This window comes from Raphanus sativus, chromosome 5 (genome assembly GCF_000801105.2).
Source record: "Raphanus sativus cultivar WK10039 chromosome 5, ASM80110v3, whole genome shotgun sequence".
Classification (NCBI taxonomy): domain Eukaryota; kingdom Viridiplantae; phylum Streptophyta; class Magnoliopsida; order Brassicales; family Brassicaceae; genus Raphanus; species Raphanus sativus.
Window position 1 is genome coordinate 38,514,999 of NC_079515.1, and position 22,025 is coordinate 38,537,023.

Here is a 22,025-nt window from a genome sequence, read left to right on the forward strand (position 1 = left end):
TCTAAGTTTCGAGCAAAAGGTGATTTATTAACAACTATACTGAAATATTTATAAGTTGTACAATGATGTCAAAAAAAAAAACTAAGCTGTAAAATTGTTTTATTTAATAATTCTCAAAATTTATAAATATTTTTTATTTGAATTGGAATTCTTGTATCTAAAACCAAATCAAAACCAAGCGTAACAAAAACATATTAAGTCTGATTTTCTCGATCGTAGATGAGACATCTTTTTGCAACCTCACATGCATGTTTCCATATATAGAAAACGGAGCAAGTCAAGAAGGTCGTGCTTAAATCTCTCATTATGTATTACACTAATCATGAATTCTATTTTTCGTTAGGCGGAATTTGTGGTTTTCAAAGTCTTTCGCTCCTCTATAAAATGAACTCTTGACTCATCAGAGCAAACCAAGAAAAAACGAAAAAAAAAAGTATAAAGAGAGAAAACCCGATACTAAGAAAAAAAAAATATATAAATAAACTTAAGAGCATTAAAAAATGGTGGGTTTGCGCCGCGCGAAGACACTAGTTTTTGTAGTACTAGTGGTTATGGCCACAACAATAGCAAATGGGGCTAAAATGCTTCAAGAAAACGATAAAGACGAACCATCCAAAGGAAGCGTTCAAACTAGAATTGATGTTAAAGCATTAGGAGCCAAAGCAGACGGCAAAACCGATGACAGTAAGGTACGTTCCATATCATATAGTTATACGTCTAGTCTCTCTTGTTATATGGTTTTAAGTAAGAATATGGTGTGGAACGGGTGTTATATATATAGGCATTTGCGGATGCATGGAAAAAAGCATGTGAATTAAAATCACCAAGCAAGATTAAAGTGTCGAAGGGGAAGTATTTGGTAAAGACCCTAGAGTTCAAGGGTCCATGCAAAAGTGCCGTCACTTTCGAAATGGATGGCCATATAATGGCTCCTTCTAAGGCCACTCCTGGTAAACCTCATTGCGGATGGATTAATTTCGAAAAACTCGAGAATTTCAATTTGAATGGGCATGGAGCCATTTTTGATGGTCAAGGCGCCCACGCTTGGAAGATCAACGACTGTGCTAAAACTGGGAAATGCAACACTCTCCCGATCGTAAGAACTTTCAATTCGACATAAAATATAAAAGCATATTTTTATGAGAAAATACCTGATAGAAGTAAAACATGTTTTTATTCCAAAATAGCAAAAAAAAAGAACAGAAAAAATCCAAATAATAGATTAAAAGTTAAAGAAAATTATTTTATATTTAGATTTGATTTTAATGAATAGAGTTTAATATTGATAAGATGAATTAGGATAAGGGTTGGGGTTTGAAATAATTTAGTCATTTTATCATTTAATTAATAGTATTTTCGGGATTTATTTTTGCATGCTATTTGGTCATTATATTGGTGGTATCTAAAAGATTTATCTTATTTTCGAATCTATAATTGACTAACTACGTAAATATTTATTGGTTATAGAACATCCGGATCACAGATCTCACGAACTCGAAAATTAAAGGTATAAAATCAACAAACAGCAAACTTTTCCACATGAACATTATCAACTGCAAGAACTTAACGCTTGAGGATATTGGTATTGATGCACCTCCGGAGAGCCTTAACACCGATGGTATCCATATTGGAAGGTCTAATGGCGTCAGATTAGTACGTGCAAAGATTAAAACCGGAGATGACTGCATTTCCATAGGAGATGGTACTGAAAATTTTCTTGTCGAGAACGTAGAATGTGGACCAGGACATGGTATTGCCATCGGAAGTCTTGGAAAGTACCCTAATGAGCAACCAGTGAGAGGAGTCACCATTAGGAGAAGCCTCATCAAGAACACTGACAATGGTGTTCGCATTAAGACATGGCCTGGATCTCCCCCTGGTATCGTTTCCAACATTCTTTTCCAGGATATCACAATGGAGAATGTTAGCTTACCTATTCTCATCGACCAAGTGTATTGCCCTCATGGCCACTGCAAGAAAGGGGTATGTAACCAAATCAAAGTATTTACTATATTCGAAAAATACATTTTCATAATCATGGGCTTTCAGTTTAAAATCATTTAGGAGTGCAGGGACCATGTACTTTATATACTACTTTAGATTCATAATTAATTTAGTTTTCGACGCGAGGTATTATAACCAGAAATGTTAGGAGAGGGAATGTTTCTATACGAAACTCAAATTATGACACATCACACATATATTTTGGTGTGGTTGATAATATTGAACAAGCTTTTAAATCATATATGCGCAGGGACCATCGAAAGTGAAGTTGTCGGACATCACCTACAGGGACATTAAGGGCACATCAGCGTCAAAGGTGGCTGTGAAACTACTTTGCAGCCCAGGAGTGCCGTGCACTGATATTACTCTCTCTAACATAGACTTCGTACACACTGGTAAAAAGGAACCACTTGTCTCGGCATGTTCTGACGTCAAGCCTAAACTAAAAGGAAAGATGGAACCACCTGCTTGCACTGAAAAAGCTAAACCGGATTCATAAAGTTAAAGTCGCTCGTCCACCATGCATCCATCCAGTCTGGTTAAGACGCTTTGGTCAGCGTGCTATGAAAAAGTCTAGAAAATATTTGTCTTGTTTTTACCTTTAAATGATATGGATATCTAGTAGAGATAATAGTCCCTTCAGGTTTGGAATTTCTTTGTATTCTTTTTGTGATAAAAAAAAGTCCCTTCAGGTTTGGAATTTATTAGCGGAAAAATCGTTTCAAAGCTCGAGCACAGCACGTGTGCATTGTGACGGTAGAAACTATAAAGGAAAAAAATTGCAGTAGAAAGACGTTTTGGTGACACATGACTCAAACTCAAGGTACAAAGAGCAACCTTAAATCGGGAGCATCACTCAAAATCTAGCAACCATGTTGTACCTTTGATGGATCCCCTGAAACATGACATCACACACAAGTCTCATGAAAATATGAAATGTCTTTTCTTTTTGCTAAGAAAGAAAAGTTAAGTGGTTTTATTGTGTGTACGTTACGTACGTTATGAACTTAATATTTTTAAAATAAACTGAATATCTTAGAGCAGCGTTCTAAGAGCATCATTATCCCATATACTCTAAATAGGTCTCTTATTCTTTTTTTAATACTTTTAAAATGCAAAAGTGAATTAAGAGATTGGATTAAGAGACCCGAAAATTTACGTGATCCAATGGAAGTCTCTTAATTTAGGGTTATTAAAAAATTTAAGTGCAATACTTTCACCACTCTCTTCCTCATCATCTTTTCTTGCTTGTTTCTTAGCGTATATCAGTTTAGTTGCCACCAGCAGCTCCCCATTCAGGACAGGGCATCTAATATGAGTGCTTGTCTGGTCCAAAGTCGCATTCAAGTGTCTGGTGAAGAACAAAACTGCGATTCTTTTTACCGATCTTAAGATGTTACCACGCTCTGAGCAGTCTGACCAACTCCTTTTGAGTTTCACCTGAAGGAAAGATATAGAAAAGATGAATTCAATATTCTTTGAGTTGTGCCAAGAAGATTATTTGTTATTTACTGACCTCTGAGTCTGGAAAGAGAAGCTCTCCGCCTTCAGTTATGTTTGAGACGTAGAGAATGACGGTTGCTAACAAAGATTCATGCGACACAGAGCTAGATTCTTCTCCAAAATAATCCAACTTGTTGCCTGACTTCTCCAAACTGTAACTTCTTACCTTGATGGGACCGCTGTTTTCCGAAAGATGTGCATCAAAAGAGAAAAACACAAGCCAGCAGTTTGGCCAAGAAGAAACCGATTACAAACATAATTCAAGAAAATAGCCCTTTCCGAGAGGAATGTTACCAGATGATCACACTCTTCCTCTGACAAGAACCCACGGTAAAGGAAGACCCTGTGGTGGGTGCATACGAAATAGTTTCAGACATACGTTAGTAACTCTTGCAAACTGATCTAACAACCGATTCAAAAATGGGGTACCTGACCTTGGTTGCCATGAAAGTTAACACGTTTCGGATCCACAGACTTATATCCAAAAACATTAACACAATGCAAATCCAATTCACCAGTTCATCAGAACTTAGACACCAACCAGAAAATAAATTGAAAACATAGACATCTAAGAAAATTAAAAGAAAAAAGACAGAGACAGAGAGAGAAAGGGAAGGGAGAGACATCTAAGAACATTGGTTCCTATAACACACGCAATCAGCAAAACCAGACATTGAAACAATCGAAACCCTCAAATGGTTTGGTTTGGAATTGATCAAACATGCATAATTGATCAACATTCCAGTAAAATTGATTCAAAAAGTTTCAATTTTTTTACCTCAGTTAGACGAGACAGAGAAAGAGAGAGAGGGGGAATCGGCGAATGAAAAATCAGCTTCACAACAAAGAGACGCGGCTTGCTTCGTCGTCAAAGGGAGGAACCCGACAGAGAGAGAGAGAGAGAGAGAGACACAGAGAGAGAGAGAGAGAGAGAGAGAGAGAGAGAGAGAGAGAGAGAGAGAGAGAGAGAGAGAGAGGACTTCACACGGTGACGCGTGTCCTGAAGACCGTCTCTTGTTTCGCTTGTTTAATATACGTTCCTTAAGGTAATTCCCTTTTTTCTTTTATTTTTAATCCTAATTAAACTAATATACCCACATAAGAGACTCCGATAAAGGTGCTCTAAAATCAGCTATATTAATAGTTATCAATATGGTTGAGTACAGTTGTTAAAATTTGTTGGACATTTTTTCAGTCAAAATATTCTTGAAAATACGACGTTAGTCAGTTTTTAGTTTTTATCCTTCAAGTTACACAATTAGAGATATGATCACTACACAAGACCTTTCTGTTGGCTAAAGACAAAGTCTTTCTGTTGGCTAAAGACAAAGTCTGGCATCTACAGTGTCAAGTCCGGCTACTACGCCCGACGTGATGAAACTACACAAGACCTCCCGCTACAACCGCTCCTACAAGACTTCAACTGGAGAAAGTTTGTATGGCGAGAAGAGACTTCTCCTAAACTCAAACTCTTCTTATGGAAGCTCTGTCGCGGCGCCCTCCCCCTTGGAGTTAACTTGCAACACAGAGGAATTGAAACAAATGGAAACTGCCCCCATTGTTTAGAACCAGAAACAGAACTTCATCTCTTCTTCCTGTGCCCGTTTGCAAAACAGGTCTGGGAGGCAGCTCCATTTACGACGCCACCGGACTTCGCTACCATCACGACACTCCATGATGCGTTTCTGATCATGTCGACCCTTCTATGCGTACCTCCGACCGGAATCAGCAGCAGTCTCACGTCGTGGTTACTATGGAGCATATGGACATCCCGCAATACACTGGTGTTTGATTGCAGGTCCCAATCAGCGAAGGCAGTGATGGAGAAGACGGTACCGGCAGCCAGAGAATGGATCCTTGCCCAATCTGAGTTCAAGCCAACGAGACACCAATCTATCCTGCTACCTGAAGCAACGCTCCCTCCTCCTAATACTTTCGTATGCAACACGGATGGGGCATGGATGGCGTCACAACGAGCAGGTCTAGGATGGGTGATCGCGAACCAGGAGCAAAGCTACATATCGGAGGGCTCTCAGGCAGTCTTTCATGTTTCATCATCCCTCATGGCGGAAGCGCTGGCTATGAGGGAAGCTCTCCAAGAAGCTAAGCGCAACTCTATTCACAACGTCTGGTGTAAAACCGACTCTCAGGAGCTCGCAAGAGCTATCAACTCGAAGTCATATTCGGTGGAGCTTTTCGGAGTTCTCATGGATATCGAGTTTCTATCCACTGCATTTGCTTTCTTTTCTGTTTCTTTTGTTAGCCGAGAGAACAATTCAGCAGCTGACTCTCTGGCCAAGTTTGCTCTCCATAACTCTATTGCTACCTTGTTTTGATCCCGTTTAGATTTATAAATCAGTTCGTTGCCAAAAAAAAAAAAAAAAAAAGAGATATGATCACTTCCTAAAACATGGGTCAAACAACCTAAAAATAACGAGAGGTTGTGAGAAAAGTTAGACTTGAACATTTTTCCCCCAACCCACTATATAAACGTAACCATGAGTTTAATCAAATTCAAGAAACAAAACAAACAAATCAATAAAAAAATAAATAGTAATATTAGTAGTAAATATTTTTTTATTAAACGATGGGTGCATATTCTGGAGCTTTTACAATTTTTATTTTCTGTTTGTTGGGATTTTCAGCCAATGCTGTATACATCACCATTGGTTCCTCCTCAGGTTCTGATATTACTCAGGTAAGTTATATTGCTTTCCCTTTTTCTTGCTGTACAAGCAATCTACAAAGACCATATTCTCGGCTAAGTTGTTAAGGTTTCACTATGCTGATATATGCAGGCACTTCTGAAAGCATTCACAACAGCATGCCAATCTCCCACACCGAGCAAAGTGGTGATCCCAAAAGGAGTGTTCAAGCTTGGTGAGATCCAGATGAGGGGTCCATGCAAAGCCCCAATCGAGATCACCATTCAAGGCACTGTCAAAGCTGATGGTAACGCGATCCAGGGGAAGGACACATGGGTTGTCTTCGGCAACATTAATGGATTTAAGTTGAACGGAGGTGGAGCTTTCGATGGTGAAGGAAACGCAGCTTGGAGGGTTAACAACTGTCACCAGACTTTCAACTGCAAGAAACTTCCTATCGTATGTGTGCTTATGTCCTCAATATATCTTAAACTTAGTTGGCTTTTGTGAAAAAGATTAGTGATGTTATTTTATGTCTTCGTTTATATATAGAGTATAAGGTTTGATTTCGTGGAGAACGCTGAGATCAGAGACATATCTTCAATAGATGCAAAGAACTTCCACATCAACGTGCTTGGTGCCAAGAACATGACCTTTGATCACATCAACATCATTGCTCCAAAAGACAGTCCCAACACTGATGGTATCCATTTGGGAAGAAGTGACGGAGTCAAGATCCTTAACACATTCATCACCACCGGAGATGACTGCATCTCTGTTGGAGATGGGATGAGGAACCTCCACGTGGAGAAAATCACGTGCGGTCCAGGACATGGAATCAGTGTCGGAAGCCTTGGAAGGTACGGAATGGAACAAGATGTCACCGGCATTAGAGTCATAAACTGCACTCTCCAAGAGACTACCAACGGACTGAGGATCAAGACATGGCCGTCTGCAGCTTGCTCCACCACTGCCTCCGATATTCATTTCGAGAATATCATTGTCAAGAACGTTTTAAACCCAATCCTCATCGACCAGGAGTACTGCCCTTGGAACCAATGCAACAAGCAGGTAATGTACTCTTTACCATTCATGCAGGCTCTTTGGTCACTATAATAATAATTAGCACCTAGAGTACATTTTTACCATATTATTTATCATTTCTAAGAAAACAATCCGTTCGATTAAGATTAAATTACCAATCGTTTTGTTTTGCAGAAACCATCAACGATTAAGCTTGTGAACATCAGCTTCAAGCAAATCAGAGGAACATCAGGGAACAAGGATGCAGTGAAGCTTTTGTGCAGCAGGGGATACCCATGCCAAAACGTCGAGATTGGAGACATCGATATCAAGTACAACGGAGCAGATGGTCCAGCGACTTTCCAGTGCTCAAACGTGAGCCCCAGACTCATGGGAACTCAGAACCCTAAAGCTTGCACTGGTCCAGTGACCAATTTACCCCAATAAGTAGAAGGCTCCAAAAAATATTAACCTAAAAACACCCATTCATTATTTGTTTTGTTTCCTCTACACACAATTTAATTATATGGTCTATGATGTATGCTCTCATTCTTTATGATTCCAAAATAAATGCATTCATTATTCCTTTTTGACAAAACCATGTTTCAAGTAATCATTCTACTATTTAGCAAAAAAATAAGAAGAAGGTAAAACATTCTACTCTTAGAGGGGTTATTGGAATCAGAATTTGGAAGGAGTTTAATGATTTTAAAAGTTGACATATTTTTAGAAGTTAAGTAGAATTAACAAATTTCTATCAAATACTTTGTATTGATTTCAACAGATTTTATTAATTATCATGAATTTGCATAATATATTTTTTCAAAATATTTCTCGTTATAAGGCAATGTATACAATCTTTATAGAACTTTTTTCCAAAAATAAAATCTCGAAAAACCATATATATATAAACATTAATTGATACAATGATACACATTTCTCATTTTTCTTATGTTTGGTGAGTTTCTGTTCTTATTGGTTTTCTTGTGATAATAATCATTCTTGTTTTCTTTGACTTTTGTGATTTTCTCGAAACACTATTCTGTATGAGTTATATTTTTCACCATTATTAAATCAAACAGTTGTTTTGTCAAATATGAAACTATAAAAAAATATAATGAATTACAGTTCATGTGAGTTTGGTCGCTTCACCATTATTAAGTTTGGTTTAGTGTGTTTACGTAGATAAATATTCAATATGTGTATGTTTTTCTTACTTCACAGATTTCAGAAATCTTATGTGTATATGTGATATTTTCAAAGTCTAGTCTCATGACTAAAAATATAAGGAATCCACCTTCCAATAACAATAGAATTTAATGGAATAGTAAAATCCATAATCACTAAACTTTATGAATAACAAAGGATTTGAGTGGAATTCATCAAACCAATAACAATGGATTTTGGTAAGACTTTTAAAATCTATAAACTAATAATAGTGGATTCTCAAATTTTAAAATTCTTTTAGAATTGTTAAACCAATAACTTCCTTAGTCAAAAAGAAGAAGAAAAAAGGGTAAACATTCCATTGAGGTTAACATACTACATTTCGAATCATTTTCATGCAATCTAACGATCAAAATAATTTTTGGAATCAATGTATTGAAAGTTAAGAAAGTCAATAATTTCATACATATATTCCTCTTATTCGTTCGATTAATGAATGTTGGTCGTCATTCACTGGAACTTTTAATTTAAAAAAAAACGTTTCATAATAATTAATGAAGAGAAGAAATCAATAAAACCTTAAAAACAGTTTTCTATAAAATAGAAATACATAAACAGAAACGAGTTTTTGCTTGCGTTCGCATAAGAGACATACAAACAGCTTGAGAACAAAATAATCTCATAGTTATAAAAAAAAAGACTTATTCTCAAAAGCCCTACATGGCTAAATCCTCTTCCCAATATCTCTCACACTATCAAAAACATAAAACCTTAAAGATACTTATAACCTCTCTAGTACAAGCTGCCTCAAGACACAAACCTTAGACATGAACCCAAAGAAGAAGAACCATTACATGACAACAAAGAAACTAAGGAAAGAGTTTGTTTTGAACTCTTCTTATGTAAATACCGCCTGGCCGGAGACTGATACAGTTTCTTCTGTCCCTCATTGAAAAAAAAAAAAAAGCCTTAGGAGGAGGACCAATGAATTTAGAAAACCAAACCATGAGGGATTTTTCTGGTTAGCTCTAGCTGAAGATTGTGAATCAAGTTTTGTCCTCAATAGGCTTTGTATGAAAGGAGAGAAGATTATCTAAACGATTCGCCAAAAGATACACAGATCCGTTCACTCTGATGGCTCTCCTACGATACCGTGGTAAAACAAAAAACGATTCTGCTAAGTAGCAATTCCTGCAACACAAGGCAAATACATAGATAAATAATTCAGACTGGTTACTTTTTTTTTTTTGATCTACTTTTTTGAATTATACAGAGGTATCCTGGCCCCACATATGTGGTCCAAACTAGTCACGTGTTGCCACATGTCGGTCCAATTCACTATGGTTTTGTTTAGTGTGATTTGGAACCTATCTAAGCATTCTATTAGGATTCCTTAAGCATAGAATCAGTTATTAAAAGCAAAGATTAATATGAATTTAGATTTACCTCTGTTTGGTTGTCTCTTGTTCACACTGTAACTACCAACATAACCTGGAGATGAACTTCTAGCTGAAACATCCGAAGAAGGACCTCCTCCTCCTCCTCCTCCACCTCCAATCCCATAGCTAAAAGAAGCAGGACCTTCTGTCTCAGGAGGTGATGATCTCCATGTGGGATCACTATAGACTGCACCATTCCCATAAAACTCTGCAAGTCCTCCTGCTTCATAACCCGCATTGTTAGAAGAGAATGAAGATGATGGTGCTGCTGCTGCCTTGCTAGGAGGCCCAATGTTTCTTACTCCTCCCAATCCAAAACCAGATTCACCGTTTCCTCCATAACCAAACTTCACATTCTCGTTACTAACACCATTGTTTCCTCCAGGAGCACCCCAGTTAACAACCCCTGAACTCCCAAACGGACCGTTAAGTGTGTTGTTCCCACTTGTTGATCCTCCTCCTCCCATGTTTGAGTTTGTAGCGTTGTTATTATAGTTACGACCCCCATTGTTTCCCCAAAGATTCGAACTGAAGAAAGATGAGTTCCCTCCTCCTCCTCCTCCTCCATTGCCTCCTTCATAACCAACCGCAGGACCAAACCGGTTCGCGTTACCAATGTAGTAAGGGCTCATCCCTCTCCCATAGTCTACGTTTCCTCCATTGAACCCTGTGGGCAAACCCTGCTCAAAGTTCACATTCATCCCATATCCAGACCCTCCGTTGTAACTCGCAAACCCGCTTCTTCCAGCACCAATGGGACTACTACTAAACCTACCATCCATCATCCTAAGCCCAAACCCTCCAACCGCACCGGGGCTAAACCCTTGAGCATACCCATTAAGTAGGAGGTTGTTGACTCTACCTACTCCTCCATAGCCGTAGCCAGCACCACCGAGCGGGCTACTGCGAGCTGGACTCGGAGATGACAACTCCTTAGGAACAGCCCGCTTAACCTCAACCATTTTACCGTTGAGCTCATGGAACGTCTTGAGCAGCACTTTCTCAATGGCCTCCTCGGAGTCATAAGTAATGAATCCGAAACCTCTAGGCCTCTGCGTGTTGTGGTCGTACATAACAACCACGTCCGTAGTCGTCCCGAACTGCTCAAAATACGTCTTGAAGTCGCTCTCCGTAACGGAAGAAGGTAACCCTCCAACGAATATCTTCCTCGTCCGACCACCTCCTGGTGATCCTTGGAGGCTACTGCTGCTTCTGGTTACTGTGTTTTGGTCGTCTCTAGGAACAGCCTTCTTGGCTTCAACCTTCAAAAGAAGACAGTCTGGCTTGTAAGCAAGTTACATTGTACAGAGAATCAGAATGAAAGCATATTACCAATCTGCCATCAATGTTATGTTTTTGGATTATAACAGTTTCTGCAACGGAAGGATCAGCAAAGACAACGAAGCCGAAGCCACGTGCACGACCGGTGGTACGGTCTTTCAAGATCACAGCTTCGATGACTTCACCGAAGCTGCTGAAATACTCCTTGAGACGCTCCTCATCGGTGTCCCACGATATCCCTCCGATGAAAAGCTTCCCACTGTCTGATTGCATTTTGCTCTCTGCACCACACACAAATAAACTATTTTTCTGTTAAAAAGACAAAACTTTTGGCAGATCAAATCTGATCAAATCAAAAGGAGCAAACTTCAGATTCAATCTAGGAACAAGAGATCTTTTCATCTACAGGAGAGTTTGATCAAGAAAAGCTTTACAATCAAAAACATGAATCGGAATCTTCAGATCAAAATCGAAAACCCACCAACCAATCAGATTTGGAAAAAAAAAACACCAAGATGCTGAATGAAATCTCGTCAACGGAAACACTAAGATCTGAGGATAGGCACGATTTGAATAAAGGCCATGACTTTAATCTGAGGAAGAAGGTAAGAACTGTTTTAAACTGTTTTTGATCAAATCCGATTCAACCCGATTTAGCTCAATATCAGTGGCGTCAATAAGAACATTCTGACGCGCTCTAGAGAGAGAGAAGGAGAGTTGTAGAGAGAGAGAGAGAGAGAGAGAGAGAGAGAGAGAGAGAGAGAGAGGAGGCTTTTCGGATGCAAGAAGAAGATATGTCTGTGTATATATATGCCATTTATGTATTACATAGAAAAAGGCAAGTTTTTATTACAGTACACGCTATGTTAGGAAATGCGGAGTTTCGTTTTTTCGATTTTTATTACACGCAACTTTTTACTGTTCGTACTATCAAGTAAAATAGTGCTAGGCAAGACTAGTAAACTAGTGAGGTATTGATTATAAAGATTTTGCGATTAGTGATGTTTTACACATGGTTTTTAATGTAAGAAATTTTATGTGTGTATATTTGACTTTTACTTCTTCTTTTTTTTATTTGATATCTGTTTTTTTTATTACCGAGGTCAAAGTGGAGCTAACCTAATTAGTAGGTAGTGACGCGAAATATAATTATAAATGTTTTTGTCTTTCAGTTCGTTTCTAGGAATGTTACTCTTACCAGCTAGAGCAAAGATTGGACATTGATTAAGCGATGGAAAAATGCAACTCAACATATATTGTATACTTATATACATTGTAGATTTATATATGAAAAAAAAAGATTTAGATATGAAGACCGTGCAGCTTGGAAAAAAACGAGTTTTTGAAATTCTACGAAGCAATAAGATAATAAAACACTTGAATAAGGCCTATGAACGTGTTCTACCTAAAGGCCCAGGAAAGGCTAACAAGTTTGGGCTTCGGCCCACTAAATGAAAAAGGCCCTCTAAAAAAACTGTTTTCCCTCCAAAAAGATAAAAAAAATATTTAAAACCCTTTTTCTTCCTTCTTCAACCTCTGCGTCTCTGTTATATACACCATCGTTGCATAAACAGTAAACTCACAAACTAAGCTTCCTCCTTTTCATCTCTACACTCACGATGTTTTTGGGAAATCAACCTCTCTCCTCCGCCGAATCAAGTCAGAGATCAGCCTCGGAAGGTAAACAAAATCATCTCTGAAAAAGCTTGGACTCTTTCGTGATCTAACTTTCTTTCGTTTTGGTCATGTAGAAGTGTTGCGATGGTGAAATCGAGCAAGGATACGAGATAAGCTAAAGATTCGGTTGTGACGCATGATGGGATTGGATTCCCTTGCTGGGCTATTCCAGATCTCATGTCGTTTCCCGACATGTTCGGACAAGATGCTTATAACAAGGTAAAGTCTTTTGTCTTTTTTTGGAGTCTTTTGTGTCTTATTTTAAAGGATCTGTATTGTATTGATTAGTATTATTATTTGTTTTCCCTTTTTAAAAAAAAATGTTTTGACAGCTTGATGTGATTGGTATTGATGAGGCTCAGTTCTTCGGAGATCTTTATGAGTTTTGCTGCAAAGTAGCTGATGATGATGGCAAAACTGTGGTTGTTGCAGGCCTTGATGGTGACTATTTAAGGTGTGACTTGACACTTTTTACTTTAAATGTTTTTTTTTTTTTTTGTTGAACGGTAACTTGAATGTGATCCTTTCTTGGCAAAAAAAAAAATGTAGGAGGAGATTTGGTGCTGTCCTTGACATTATACCAATAGCTGATTCTGTGACGAAGCTAACTGCAAGGTGTGAGGTTTGTGGGCAGAAAGCTTTCTTCACGTTGAGAAAGACTTGTGACACCAAAACCGAGCTGATCGGTGGCGCTGATGTCTACATGCCTGTTTGTCGCAAGACAAGAGCTGAGTCCTGAGCTATGATTGGTTACAGATATATGATAGTGAAATTCTGTTTTTCTGTGTGCTTTCGTTTTACTTGTCTGGGTTTATTATTCCCAATGTTGTCTTTGAAAAACACTTGTGATGTTTCTTGTATATATAATTATATATGTTCAATCATTTCTCTATAGCTTCTGATCCGTTTTTGTAACAAGTATTCTACAAAAGCAGCTTTTCTTATCAATCTATTCTCCTATCGATCAGCCAGTTTGATGGTGAGGTAGAGAGCCTCAAGAAAGGTCTGCAATAAGCCAATCTGTATATCGGAGTTTTTCTAAAACCTTCAAGATCATACCTCTTAGCCTTGTCTCTGTCCCTACTTGAGATATGTTCTAAACACCTTCCAACATTGTCAATCCGTCCAACATAGCCAGAGAATATGATTGGCTCATTGCTTATTGTTTGCTAAAACATGAATTTTTGGGGATCTACCTATGCTGCTGCTACTTGAGGGGGAAAAAACAGAGCATGATGATTAATTTTGAGAATCATAGCAGGACAAGGACATTGGGCTTATGTTCATTTCTTCCCATCCACTTCAACTGGTTCAACTACTTCAGCTTCTAACAGCTCTGCATTGCCAGAATGTGCCATATCTTGTTGCTGCGGCTGGACCTCAGGGCTCGATAGAGAAGCCAATATAATAATAAATCTAAAAAAAATTAGCATTTCATGTATACATCAAAGTACCAAAACATAATTTTCTTTCTCCCTTTGCCAGATTTTACCAAATCCAAACACCATTTTGGCTTTCTTCCTAGTGCATATGAGGCTTTTAACTCCGCAAACAACCGAAACCAAAAAAAAAAGAAGGGAAGAGAAGGTAAACAAATGTCAAGATTCAAGCTTGAGAGATACAACTCGAGACTGTCGGTTGCGCTTAGCCGCCTTAACAAAGATTACTGAGAGACATGACAGTGCCCACCAAGGCCGTCGAACTCTCTGCTCACCTTTCAAGCAAGCCACTGTCAAAGAAAAGAACACACATTTCTTTTTTACTTTAGTAAAGATTTTTTTATATAGCAGCAACTTTAGGCTATAGAGAGAAAAAAGACACCTTTAATCCTTCTGAGTTCTTGACAGAGGGTGATGAAGTCACCCCATTTCATGTGATGCCTCCTTATGAAGTGAAGGATCTGTTCGGTTGTGAACACGGACATTCTTTCTAGACATTCTCCGTTGATACCATTTTCTTTGAACATCTGACGGTAGTTGCCAAGGTTTATCTCCTCAAGCCATGATCCAACATCCTAGCCACAACAGTAAAAGGGTTATTTTAATTAACTTGATTGTATTCAGATCAAAAATTAGGGGCTGTAAATTTTAAATAACATTTGACATTCTGCAACACAAAAGAACAAGTCTAACTAACTTCTCAAATCCCAAGAAAACATGGCGCCAAGTGAAGGTTGAAATACCTCCACAGTCCAGATGAAGAAATCAAGTGGCTCCGGGGGATGGTGATCTCTGCTCATGGTCGTCTCCTCCTCCACCTCTGCACAAAAGTCCCAATACAAACTCGGATCATTTTTTAGTTTTACATAGCTCAATACAAAGAACATCAAAATCGAATAGGGAACACGAACTCGCTGTATCCTCCTACAATCTGAATACCTACCAAGGAGACAGCTGTTGCAAGATCCTATATTTCAGCTTATGAATCTTTCGAATAGAGAGAGAGAGAGAAGGAGATGAGAGGTTTCGAACAGATTAGGGGATTCATAAGTGAAAAAAAAAAGTGTCCCGTTCTTTCTCTCTCTCCATCTCATTCCACGTGGCATGCGCCACCGTGTCTCTTTACCACGGCTTCCTTTTTTTTTCAACCACAACTCAAAGCACGAGATACACACGTGTTCATATCATTGGTCATACACACATTGACCTTTGGGTTTAACATGGACCACAAGTCTTCTCATATCTTTTTTTTTGAAAAAAAAGTCTTCTCATATCTCCTCTCCTCAAATATATCTAAAATCCCCTCCTCGTGTAACTTGTTGTTATGTTCTTTTTTTTTTCACTTTAAACAAAGATCCATAAACAATGGAGTCAAAAAAAAGATAGCAGCATTAACAAGGAACCGCACTTTTGCTTTTGAGTGAAATGTAGTAATATACAAAAGGGTGGATATATATTTTTTAAAATTTTAATTTTTATATTTAAATATTTTTAATTAAATTTATGTTTAATATTAATTTAATTTGATAAAATAATTTTTTAAAATAAATGAAATACATAGTTTGACATAACATTCTTGTTTTAATAGAATAGATACATTATTTAACACATTTTTATGTAACACACAGCTCAGCATGCAACATCACAAACTCACGCAAAAAAAATGTTATTGATTTGCTAATTTTCTCTTCTGACTTCAGAGGCACGTATAACTCATCCTTGCAAACATATCTTCAACCTTTGGTTCCCTCAAGACATTGATGTATATATATAATACGTAGCTAGGGAAACTAGGATACCTTTGTTATAAGTAATCCTGTAACTTGTAAGCAGCATCTTCAAGATGGGACATAGCTCAGCAGGAGTTCCAAGGTTTGCCCTCTTCAGGGTGTTGAAGAGTACTTAACTAGGATTGGTTTAAATAACTTGTAAAAAGAATGCTATAATGAAGTGATTCCATCAAAAATGCACTTCTTCATTAACCTTTCACACACCTGAAACATACTAGTTCACCGTCTCCAATGTTTCAACCAAATGATCTATCCTCAAGAAACAACTACTTCAATGATCAAACGAAAGTCCTAGCTTGTCAGAAACAGCTTTATGTTAATAAAGAAAAAAAAACTGATTGTTTCTTTAACATATGGGGAAGAAAAACAACACATCTTTCGATTGTGTCTGTAAAAGGAGTCAAGTAAAAAAGATACTCTGGTACATTTTAAACTTATGAGGCAGAATAAGTTCTTAAGAGCTAAAGACAAAAGCTTTTAGACACGAGACATGCCGAGTTTGCGTTCAAACAAGCGACGCAGGAGATAGACTTGGAGGACACTTGCACCAATCAATGCAAACGACTCGAACAAAGCTTTGTGTACTGCTCTTTTGCTCATGTTCTCATTCACTGCAACGAGAAGAATAACCAATATTAAAAACTCGTAAACAAACAAAAACCAAAATAGGTCTTATAGAAAAGAGTGTTACTTACCAATGGCTTGACGATCGGTCTGAGCCTCTAACCAATGCTGTTCAAACTGGATGTTGTAAAGAGCCTCCTCTAACTTTGATATTTGCTCCATCAAGGGAGTGAAATGCTCTGCACACAAAAAAGAAAACAAAGCCTAATAACTAAACACACCCCAAACAAAACCAAACAAGATAATAATCCTCACCGTCCTTTGCGTGCTGGTCGTAGTAAGCAAAGTGACCAAGCTGGACATCGAAGTCAATGGTTTCATGATAAGGAGACTTGTTTGTGAAACAGAAACGGTAAACTCCTTTCTTCTGGACAACAAAGTCGTGCTTGGCACTGATCTGTTCCCTGAAGTCATGAATTTGTTCCCCTGTTGGGCCATGTATCTGTTTCCAAACAAATGGTTTTATCTCACTCAATATCTAAACAGTATTCAACAATGGAGACTCTAAGCATTGTCTACAAAGGATTGAGTCATACCACAAGATCTACACCATCCTCGTTAAAATGCCATTGAGAATCAGACTTGATAACGACGAAAGAGACGTGAAGCGTGTCGCCTTCGTATTCAGCCTTGTGGGAGAAGCATTCTTCTCTGTCTATCACGAATCTGATACCTAACGCTGCCTGGAAGCTCCACACGAGCCCTAGTAATAGGATCGTAGCCTTCAAATTCATCTGCCACAGATAAAATCTTGAATTTTTTTTTCAAATAACGAAACGTAATTCAATCGTAAAGAAGAATCACTTGATTAGAGAGATTCACCATTTCCAATTGAATTGATTCGATTTCAATAGAAAAAGCAAGAGGGACTCACTTACTTTCAAAATCTGAGAATTGAGCGAACAGAACAATGAACCTACTCGATGAGTGTCTCAAGGGAAAAAAAAAGTTAGGGAGATTGATCGGAGAAGAAGAGCGAATTCGTTCAGATTCGGACAGGATGGAGAGGGCCTGTTTTGACTGAGGGGCAGTTTCGTGACCAGACAACATCATTAACTATAAACGAACGACGTCGCTTGTTTCTTCTTTTAGTTACTTAGTCAGCGGGCTTGCGTGGCGTAATTTCATTGGTTTTAGTATACCTTTGAACCATTTATATTTTGCCACATCACAACCGATATATTTTTTTTGGGAGAGCTTAATACAATAACATGTCAAATAGTATTTCGATATATAATTTTTTTTTCTCTGTTTAAGCATATATCACTCACCCATTGATAACCATAGCAGAGTATTACCCTGAGTGACTGATCTAGTTAGATTTAATTGCAGCTTGTAGAGGACTCCCATCTAAATCTATGCCGTGGAAAGACAAAAAAAAACAAACAAATGGGTCTCTATAAAAACTGTTAAGACGCTAAGGAAAATCTCTTGAACGCTGACACAAACGTTAAGCTTGAACCAGTCAGTTAGTTACAAGAGACTTTGTGTTATCACATAACTCTGTCTGATAGGTTCTGGATACTGTCTTTAATTTACAGGAATGCATAGAGAAAAAACAAAGAGAGCATTTATAGTTAAGCATACATACAAATTGAAAGAAGTCATACAATACAATCATATTGTTTAATCTTTACCCATTTGTTCAAAAAAAAAAAAATCTTCCCTAAATCTCCCTGCCAAAAACCATTTGGCTACCAAGAGAACAAAACTCATGGAAATTGATTGAAGCTTTTGAAGCCAAAAAAAAGATTAAATCCCAAGAATGAATGATTGCTTACAATGATCACCAGTTTAGTATCTTCTCAAACCAGAGAAGTAGAGTCTTGTTTCTGACTTTGAGAACTCTCTCTCTCTCCATAAGTCAAAAAAACCTTTCTTGTTTCGATTTTCCCGCCATCTGTACCTACATTTGTTTACCCTCTCAAGGAGAAGAATCCACTCAATAGCTTCTGGTTGGGGTGAGTGGGTCGTAGTCATACGCTTCACCAGCTTTGACAAATCTCCCCTTTACACGCCTTCTCACATCAGCTCTTGCTTTCCGAGAAGCATACCTCACTCTCTTATCAAACCTAAAAAAAAAGACACAATGTCTCATTTAACAAAACACTTGTACTTACTTCACTGGTGCATGTATTGCAGTATAGTACTTACTTGCGAGCCTTCTTCTTTTCTTTGTACCGCATAACCGCGTTATTACGGGTCACTGAATGTGAACAAGCATTATTATTATCCTGTGATGATGTTTGAGGATACCATGGTGGCTCTCCCAAGAGCTGCACGGAAGATGATGCACCACATTCTTGAAAATCTCCAGCACTACTTTCTCCTGTGACTCCAGAGAATGATATGTTCTTCGACGTGTAGCAAATGATTGGCTCCGTTTTAGAACTCATGAACGAGTCATTGCTCTCATCTGGCTGCACCGTACTCCCTCTCTGGAGATTAACAAGATCATATCATTAGAATCACACAGAGATGCAATCTCTTTGTCACAATGGAAAAAAAAAACATACCTCAGGAGCTGCAGCTGCTGCTTGATGATGTTTCTGGAAAAGACTATCGATTCCACCTTGTCCGAAGAGCTGTCCCGAGGCGTTAAAGGCTGTTCCAAAGAGCTCTTCGTAGTTCTCAAGAGCCAAGTCAACTTCATCCATACCCAAGTTCCCATAAAAGTCATCTTCACACACTTCAACATCCTTCAAACCATAACAAGAGCTGTTTTCATCAGGCTTTGAAGAGGAGCCAACGGCGACATCTTTCTTATCCTCATCATCATCATCTATATTCATCATACCCATCTCTTGTTCACAAGCGGATTCTCCGGGTAAGTCCGAGCAAAAAGACCAGATAGAGGCGAGCTCAGAGCTTGAAGGGCAACCAGAATAGCAGCTTATGGTTTGCCTCTTGTGATCATTTGAAGAAGAGTTGTTGTTGTTGTTGTTGTTGTTATGGCCTGACCAATCACAGTTTTGGCAGAGTGAGACTCTTTCTTCAACACACCTGACATTTGCAGGCTGAGCATTACATCTCTCACAGACAAGTGTACGAGAATGTCGCTTGGACAATGCGTTAGCGGAGTGAACACTCCGGTCACAAGAGAGACAGAGACAGGCTGAATCGGATCGACAGTACACCATAGATCTTTGTTCACCACAGAAGTCACACATGTAACCCATCTTCTTTACCAGATTTTTAATTTCTGCTGTTTAAAAGAACGTAATATTATTATTCTTAAATTAGATTAAAAAGAAAAGTACAAGACACATGGTTCAATAAAAGCAAGACATGAAGAAGGCATAAATGTAATGTCTGAATATATGTTGTGATGTATTTCTATAAACAGGTGGAGAATTAATAACCAAAGGAGAAGCATAATCAGAAACCTATTTCATGATATTTTACTGTTAACACTAATCGATAATCAGAGCTTTCATATGAACACAGAGAGCAAAAACCCACAAAAGATATTAATCAAACTCTTAAGTAAAAAAAAAAAGCTTCAGGCCAACCTCACAAGATCAATAATTTTACTGTTTTTTTTAAGTTTCATTTATAGTTCAAATCTCAATATATAGTTCTTATGAATAGTGAAAGCTTTTTACCATCACAATCATCAACGAAGAGATCGAAGATCCAATTTCAACACAACTCAACACATATAGACAACAGAGGGATCAACCCTTCAACACAGAAACAGTGATAAGACGCTAACATCAAAATAAGAACACTAAAAAAAAAAAGAAAAAACTAAAAGACAGAGAGAGAAGAGGAAAAGAACTGACCGTATAAGACAAGATCTTCTGAATTACTTATCTATCTTCTCAAGTTGAATCGCTGAAACTTAAAAGACAAACACACAGATCCTTAGAAACAGAGCCGAGATTCTTACACAACCTTTTATTCAGCTTCTCTCTTTCTTTCTCTCTTAAGTTAGGAAAATGAATGGATAGAGAATGGGTGGGTGTTCCGCAAAGGGGCATGTAGGCTGCTTCTGACAATAAATCAAAAGTGCCTAATTTTTTATTACAACAAAGTGCAAAAAAGTTTGGTGTAGGGTACGTTGGGTCCCTGTCGTATTTATAGTGAAAGCAAGAGACTTTTCATGGACCCCACAGATGTGTCTAAATATAAAAGGGTTTATGTTTTCTGGTACTACTGCGAGTAGGGGAAACAGTGTACTCGCGACTTGGAATGCACCAAGTGGCTATTTTCTGCCATAATGGGATTCTCAAGCGTTCGCTTTTCCGATGCTTTTCGACGAATCAGAGACGCTCTTTTCTGGTGTATACTATTTGTTTTTGCATTTGCTCGCCATAGTGATGATAAATATCTTTTATTTGCTTTGACCTTGCAAGAAAACCAAAATATCTTTATTTCCTTTTTCCGGTGGGCGTATAATAAAATATCTTTGGATTAGGAAAACACAAGATATTTTCGATGGGAAAGAAAGGCAAAACCAAGGAGTATCAGGTAAGTTAGATACGTATACGATGATGAGACCAGAAAGATTTTTTTAAAAATAGTAATGAATTTATTATTGCAAGGGATGTAAACCAAAAAAAAAAGGAAAACACGAACATGCGATGAAAATCTTTGTTAGTTCTGGATGAATTTCATTAGAACTTTTTAACTTTAATACAAAACAAATGTTATACAAGTGTTTGAAAATTCAATCTCGCCTTATATACAAGTATTTTCTATATAAATATACTGTACCCTGTACAATTTGTACCTAATTTATGTTTTTTTTTGTTATGTACCTAACTTATGTTTTATTTGCTCATATATATCTTCAATAATCGTTTTATTTTCTTTTCGTTTTTGGTTGGCTTTTAATTTAATTTTATAAAACATTAGAAGAACTAAACAAGAGGAACCCAAGCTTTAAGGTTAGTGTTTAATCAAAACGAATCACAAAAATAGTAACTTCAAAAAAATAACTTATTGCTAGAAACATCATGAACTTAATTGGATAATCATTAAAAAATCTGCTTGAAACGTGAAAAACACTAATCAACGATGACGAAAGAAAAAAAAGAGGATAGAAGATAAAACGCACTGAAAGATTGGGAAAAGAAAAAGAAAAGGAACAAGATATTGAATGTGATGCTGAAATGTGAGTTGGATAAGATTCTAAGACGATCCGAACTATCGTACAAAAACAATCGTATTCATTTCCCCAATAAGAGCTGACGGCACTCACTTATTTTTCTTAGATAACATTAGTTACTAACTTACTATTCCATGAGTGTCTTTTTAAAACGTAACACCACACTTTTCTCAATTATACATGCCACTCCCACCAATCAGAAATCATTAATAACAATATTAAAATATCCCACTCCTAGGACGATATCATTAGCTGTTTGACATAAGGAGAATATCCCATGAGTTGACACAACCTAGCCTTTTAAACCAGAACCACTAAAT

The 22,025-nt window shown here is 37.7% G+C and overlaps 7 protein-coding genes and 1 pseudogene across 11 annotated transcripts; 3 read left to right on the forward strand and 5 right to left on the reverse strand.

The window, feature by feature from the left end:
- The first annotated feature begins 465 nt into the window (after positions 1-465).
- On the forward strand, positions 466-2,503 carry LOC108860477 (exopolygalacturonase clone GBGA483-like). The gene is made up of 4 exons (XM_018634351.2): positions 466-689; positions 782-1,096; positions 1,468-1,983; positions 2,255-2,503. Exons 1-4 carry the CDS (start codon positions 501-503, stop codon positions 2,501-2,503), a joined length of 1,269 nt encoding a protein of 422 aa, XP_018489853.1. The 5' UTR covers positions 466-500.
- Positions 2,504-3,125: 622 nt separating this feature from the next.
- LOC108857283 (probable prolyl 4-hydroxylase 12) lies at positions 3,126-5,142 on the reverse strand. The gene is made up of 6 exons (XM_056985909.1): positions 5,077-5,142; positions 4,286-4,342; positions 3,942-3,981; positions 3,802-3,850; positions 3,521-3,686; positions 3,126-3,444 (listed from the first exon to the last, which is right to left on the reverse strand). The coding sequence occupies exons 1-6, from the start codon at positions 5,140-5,142 to the stop codon at positions 3,160-3,162; spliced, it is 663 nt and encodes a 220-aa protein (XP_056841889.1). The 3' UTR covers positions 3,126-3,159.
- Positions 5,143-6,013: 871 nt separating this feature from the next.
- Positions 6,014-7,773, forward strand: LOC108859817 (polygalacturonase-like). The gene is made up of 4 exons (XM_018633728.2): positions 6,014-6,205; positions 6,306-6,611; positions 6,705-7,223; positions 7,371-7,773. The coding sequence occupies exons 1-4, from the start codon at positions 6,095-6,097 to the stop codon at positions 7,620-7,622; spliced, it is 1,188 nt and encodes a 395-aa protein (XP_018489230.1). The 5' UTR covers positions 6,014-6,094; the 3' UTR covers positions 7,623-7,773.
- A 1,141-nt stretch (positions 7,774-8,914) lies between these two features.
- On the reverse strand, positions 8,915-11,838 carry LOC108863021 (heterogeneous nuclear ribonucleoprotein 1). The gene is made up of 4 exons (XM_018637309.2): positions 11,544-11,838; positions 11,114-11,343; positions 9,789-11,043; positions 8,915-9,533 (listed from the first exon to the last, which is right to left on the reverse strand). Exons 2-4 carry the CDS (start codon positions 11,333-11,335, stop codon positions 9,520-9,522), a joined length of 1,491 nt encoding a protein of 496 aa, XP_018492811.1. The 5' UTR covers positions 11,336-11,343; positions 11,544-11,838; the 3' UTR covers positions 8,915-9,519.
- A 614-nt stretch (positions 11,839-12,452) lies between these two features.
- LOC108858966 (thymidine kinase a-like) lies at positions 12,453-13,623 on the forward strand (annotated as a pseudogene).
- A 509-nt stretch (positions 13,624-14,132) lies between these two features.
- LOC108859372 (uncharacterized) lies at positions 14,133-15,263 on the reverse strand. 3 transcript variants are annotated; one of them, XM_018633270.2, is made up of 4 exons: positions 15,122-15,263; positions 14,922-14,998; positions 14,561-14,753; positions 14,133-14,468 (listed from the first exon to the last, which is right to left on the reverse strand). In XM_018633270.2, the coding sequence occupies exons 2-4, from the start codon at positions 14,976-14,978 to the stop codon at positions 14,338-14,340; spliced, it is 381 nt and encodes a 126-aa protein (XP_018488772.1). In that variant the 5' UTR covers positions 14,979-14,998; positions 15,122-15,263; the 3' UTR covers positions 14,133-14,337. The 3 variants fall into 3 exon arrangements, with proteins under 3 accessions (XP_018488772.1, XP_018488773.1, XP_018488774.1); XM_018633271.2 differs by having other exon boundaries at positions 15,090-15,215; XM_018633272.2 differs by having other exon boundaries at positions 15,118-15,190.
- A 1,025-nt stretch (positions 15,264-16,288) lies between these two features.
- Positions 16,289-17,631, reverse strand: LOC108857176 (transmembrane emp24 domain-containing protein p24beta2). 2 transcript variants are annotated; one of them, XM_018631125.2, is made up of 5 exons: positions 17,467-17,631; positions 17,129-17,326; positions 16,848-17,034; positions 16,664-16,771; positions 16,289-16,579 (listed from the first exon to the last, which is right to left on the reverse strand). In XM_018631125.2, exons 2-5 carry the CDS (start codon positions 17,324-17,326, stop codon positions 16,446-16,448), a joined length of 627 nt encoding a protein of 208 aa, XP_018486627.1. In that variant the 5' UTR covers positions 17,467-17,631; the 3' UTR covers positions 16,289-16,445. The 2 variants fall into 2 exon arrangements, with proteins under 2 accessions (XP_018486627.1, XP_018486626.1); XM_018631124.2 differs by having other exon boundaries at positions 17,471-17,630.
- A 511-nt stretch (positions 17,632-18,142) lies between these two features.
- On the reverse strand, positions 18,143-21,951 carry LOC108857790 (zinc finger protein CONSTANS-LIKE 9). Of its 2 annotated transcripts, none has more exons than XM_018631803.2 (4): positions 20,378-21,951; positions 19,109-19,794; positions 18,747-19,030; positions 18,143-18,664 (listed from the first exon to the last, which is right to left on the reverse strand). In XM_018631803.2, exons 2-4 carry the CDS (start codon positions 19,769-19,771, stop codon positions 18,535-18,537), a joined length of 1,077 nt encoding a protein of 358 aa, XP_018487305.1. In that variant the 5' UTR covers positions 19,772-19,794; positions 20,378-21,951; the 3' UTR covers positions 18,143-18,534. The 2 variants fall into 2 exon arrangements, with proteins under 2 accessions (XP_018487305.1, XP_018487304.1); XM_018631802.2 differs by having other exon boundaries at positions 19,109-19,797.
- Between the last annotated feature and the right edge of the window lie 74 nt (positions 21,952-22,025).

Bases quoted from the DNA above. Each gene is read 5' to 3' on its own strand.
- LOC108860477 (XM_018634351.2), top strand. From the start codon at position 501: ATGGTGGGTTTGCGCCGCGCGAAGACACTAGTTTTTGTAGTACTAGTG. The intron at 690-781 runs GTACGTTCCATA...TTATATATATAG, and splicing joins GCAAAACCGATGACAGTAAG to GCATTTGCGGATGCATGGAA. The intron at 1,984-2,254 runs GTATGTAACCAA...ATATATGCGCAG, and splicing joins ATGGCCACTGCAAGAAAGGG to GGACCATCGAAAGTGAAGTT.
- LOC108857283 (XM_056985909.1), bottom strand. From the start codon at position 5,142: ATGGAGCTGCCTCCCAGACCTGTTTTGCAAACGGGCACAGGAAGAAGA. The intron at 3,982-4,285 runs GTAAAAAAATTG...TTTGGATATAAG, and splicing joins CTCTGTCTCGTCTAACTGAG to TCTGTGGATCCGAAACGTGT. The intron at 3,445-3,520 runs GTCAGTAAATAA...TCTTTCCTTCAG, and splicing joins TTCTCTTTCCAGACTCAGAG to GTGAAACTCAAAAGGAGTTG.
- LOC108859817 (XM_018633728.2), top strand. From the start codon at position 6,095: ATGGGTGCATATTCTGGAGCTTTTACAATTTTTATTTTCTGTTTGTTG. The intron at 6,206-6,305 runs GTAAGTTATATT...TGATATATGCAG, and splicing joins CAGGTTCTGATATTACTCAG to GCACTTCTGAAAGCATTCAC. The intron at 7,224-7,370 runs GTAATGTACTCT...TTTGTTTTGCAG, and splicing joins GGAACCAATGCAACAAGCAG to AAACCATCAACGATTAAGCT.
- LOC108863021 (XM_018637309.2), bottom strand. From the start codon at position 11,335: ATGCAATCAGACAGTGGGAAGCTTTTCATCGGAGGGATATCGTGGGAC. The intron at 11,044-11,113 runs GTAATATGCTTT...CTTCTTTTGAAG, and splicing joins ATAACATTGATGGCAGATTG to GTTGAAGCCAAGAAGGCTGT.
- LOC108859372 (XM_018633270.2), bottom strand. From the start codon at position 14,978: ATGAGCAGAGATCACCATCCCCCGGAGCCACTTGATTTCTTCATCTGG. The intron at 14,754-14,921 runs GTATTTCAACCT...TGTTGTGGCTAG, and splicing joins TCTTCATCTGGACTGTGGAG to GATGTTGGATCATGGCTTGA. The intron at 14,469-14,560 runs GTGTCTTTTTTC...TTTCTTTGACAG, and splicing joins AGAACTCAGAAGGATTAAAG to TGGCTTGCTTGAAAGGTGAG.
- LOC108857176 (XM_018631125.2), bottom strand. From the start codon at position 17,326: ATGAATTTGAAGGCTACGATCCTATTACTAGGGCTCGTGTGGAGCTTC. The intron at 16,772-16,847 runs GTGAGGATTATT...TTTTGTGTGCAG, and splicing joins CGACCAGCACGCAAAGGACG to AGCATTTCACTCCCTTGATG. The intron at 16,580-16,663 runs GTAAGTAACACT...TTCTCGTTGCAG, and splicing joins GACCGATCGTCAAGCCATTG to TGAATGAGAACATGAGCAAA.
- LOC108857790 (XM_018631803.2), bottom strand. From the start codon at position 19,771: ATGGGTTACATGTGTGACTTCTGTGGTGAACAAAGATCTATGGTGTAC. The intron at 19,031-19,108 runs GTATGTTTTTTT...GTTAATCTCCAG, and splicing joins CAGCAGCTGCAGCTCCTGAG to AGAGGGAGTACGGTGCAGCC. The intron at 18,665-18,746 runs GTAAGTACTATA...CTTTTTTTTTAG, and splicing joins GAAAAGAAGAAGGCTCGCAA to GTTTGATAAGAGAGTGAGGT.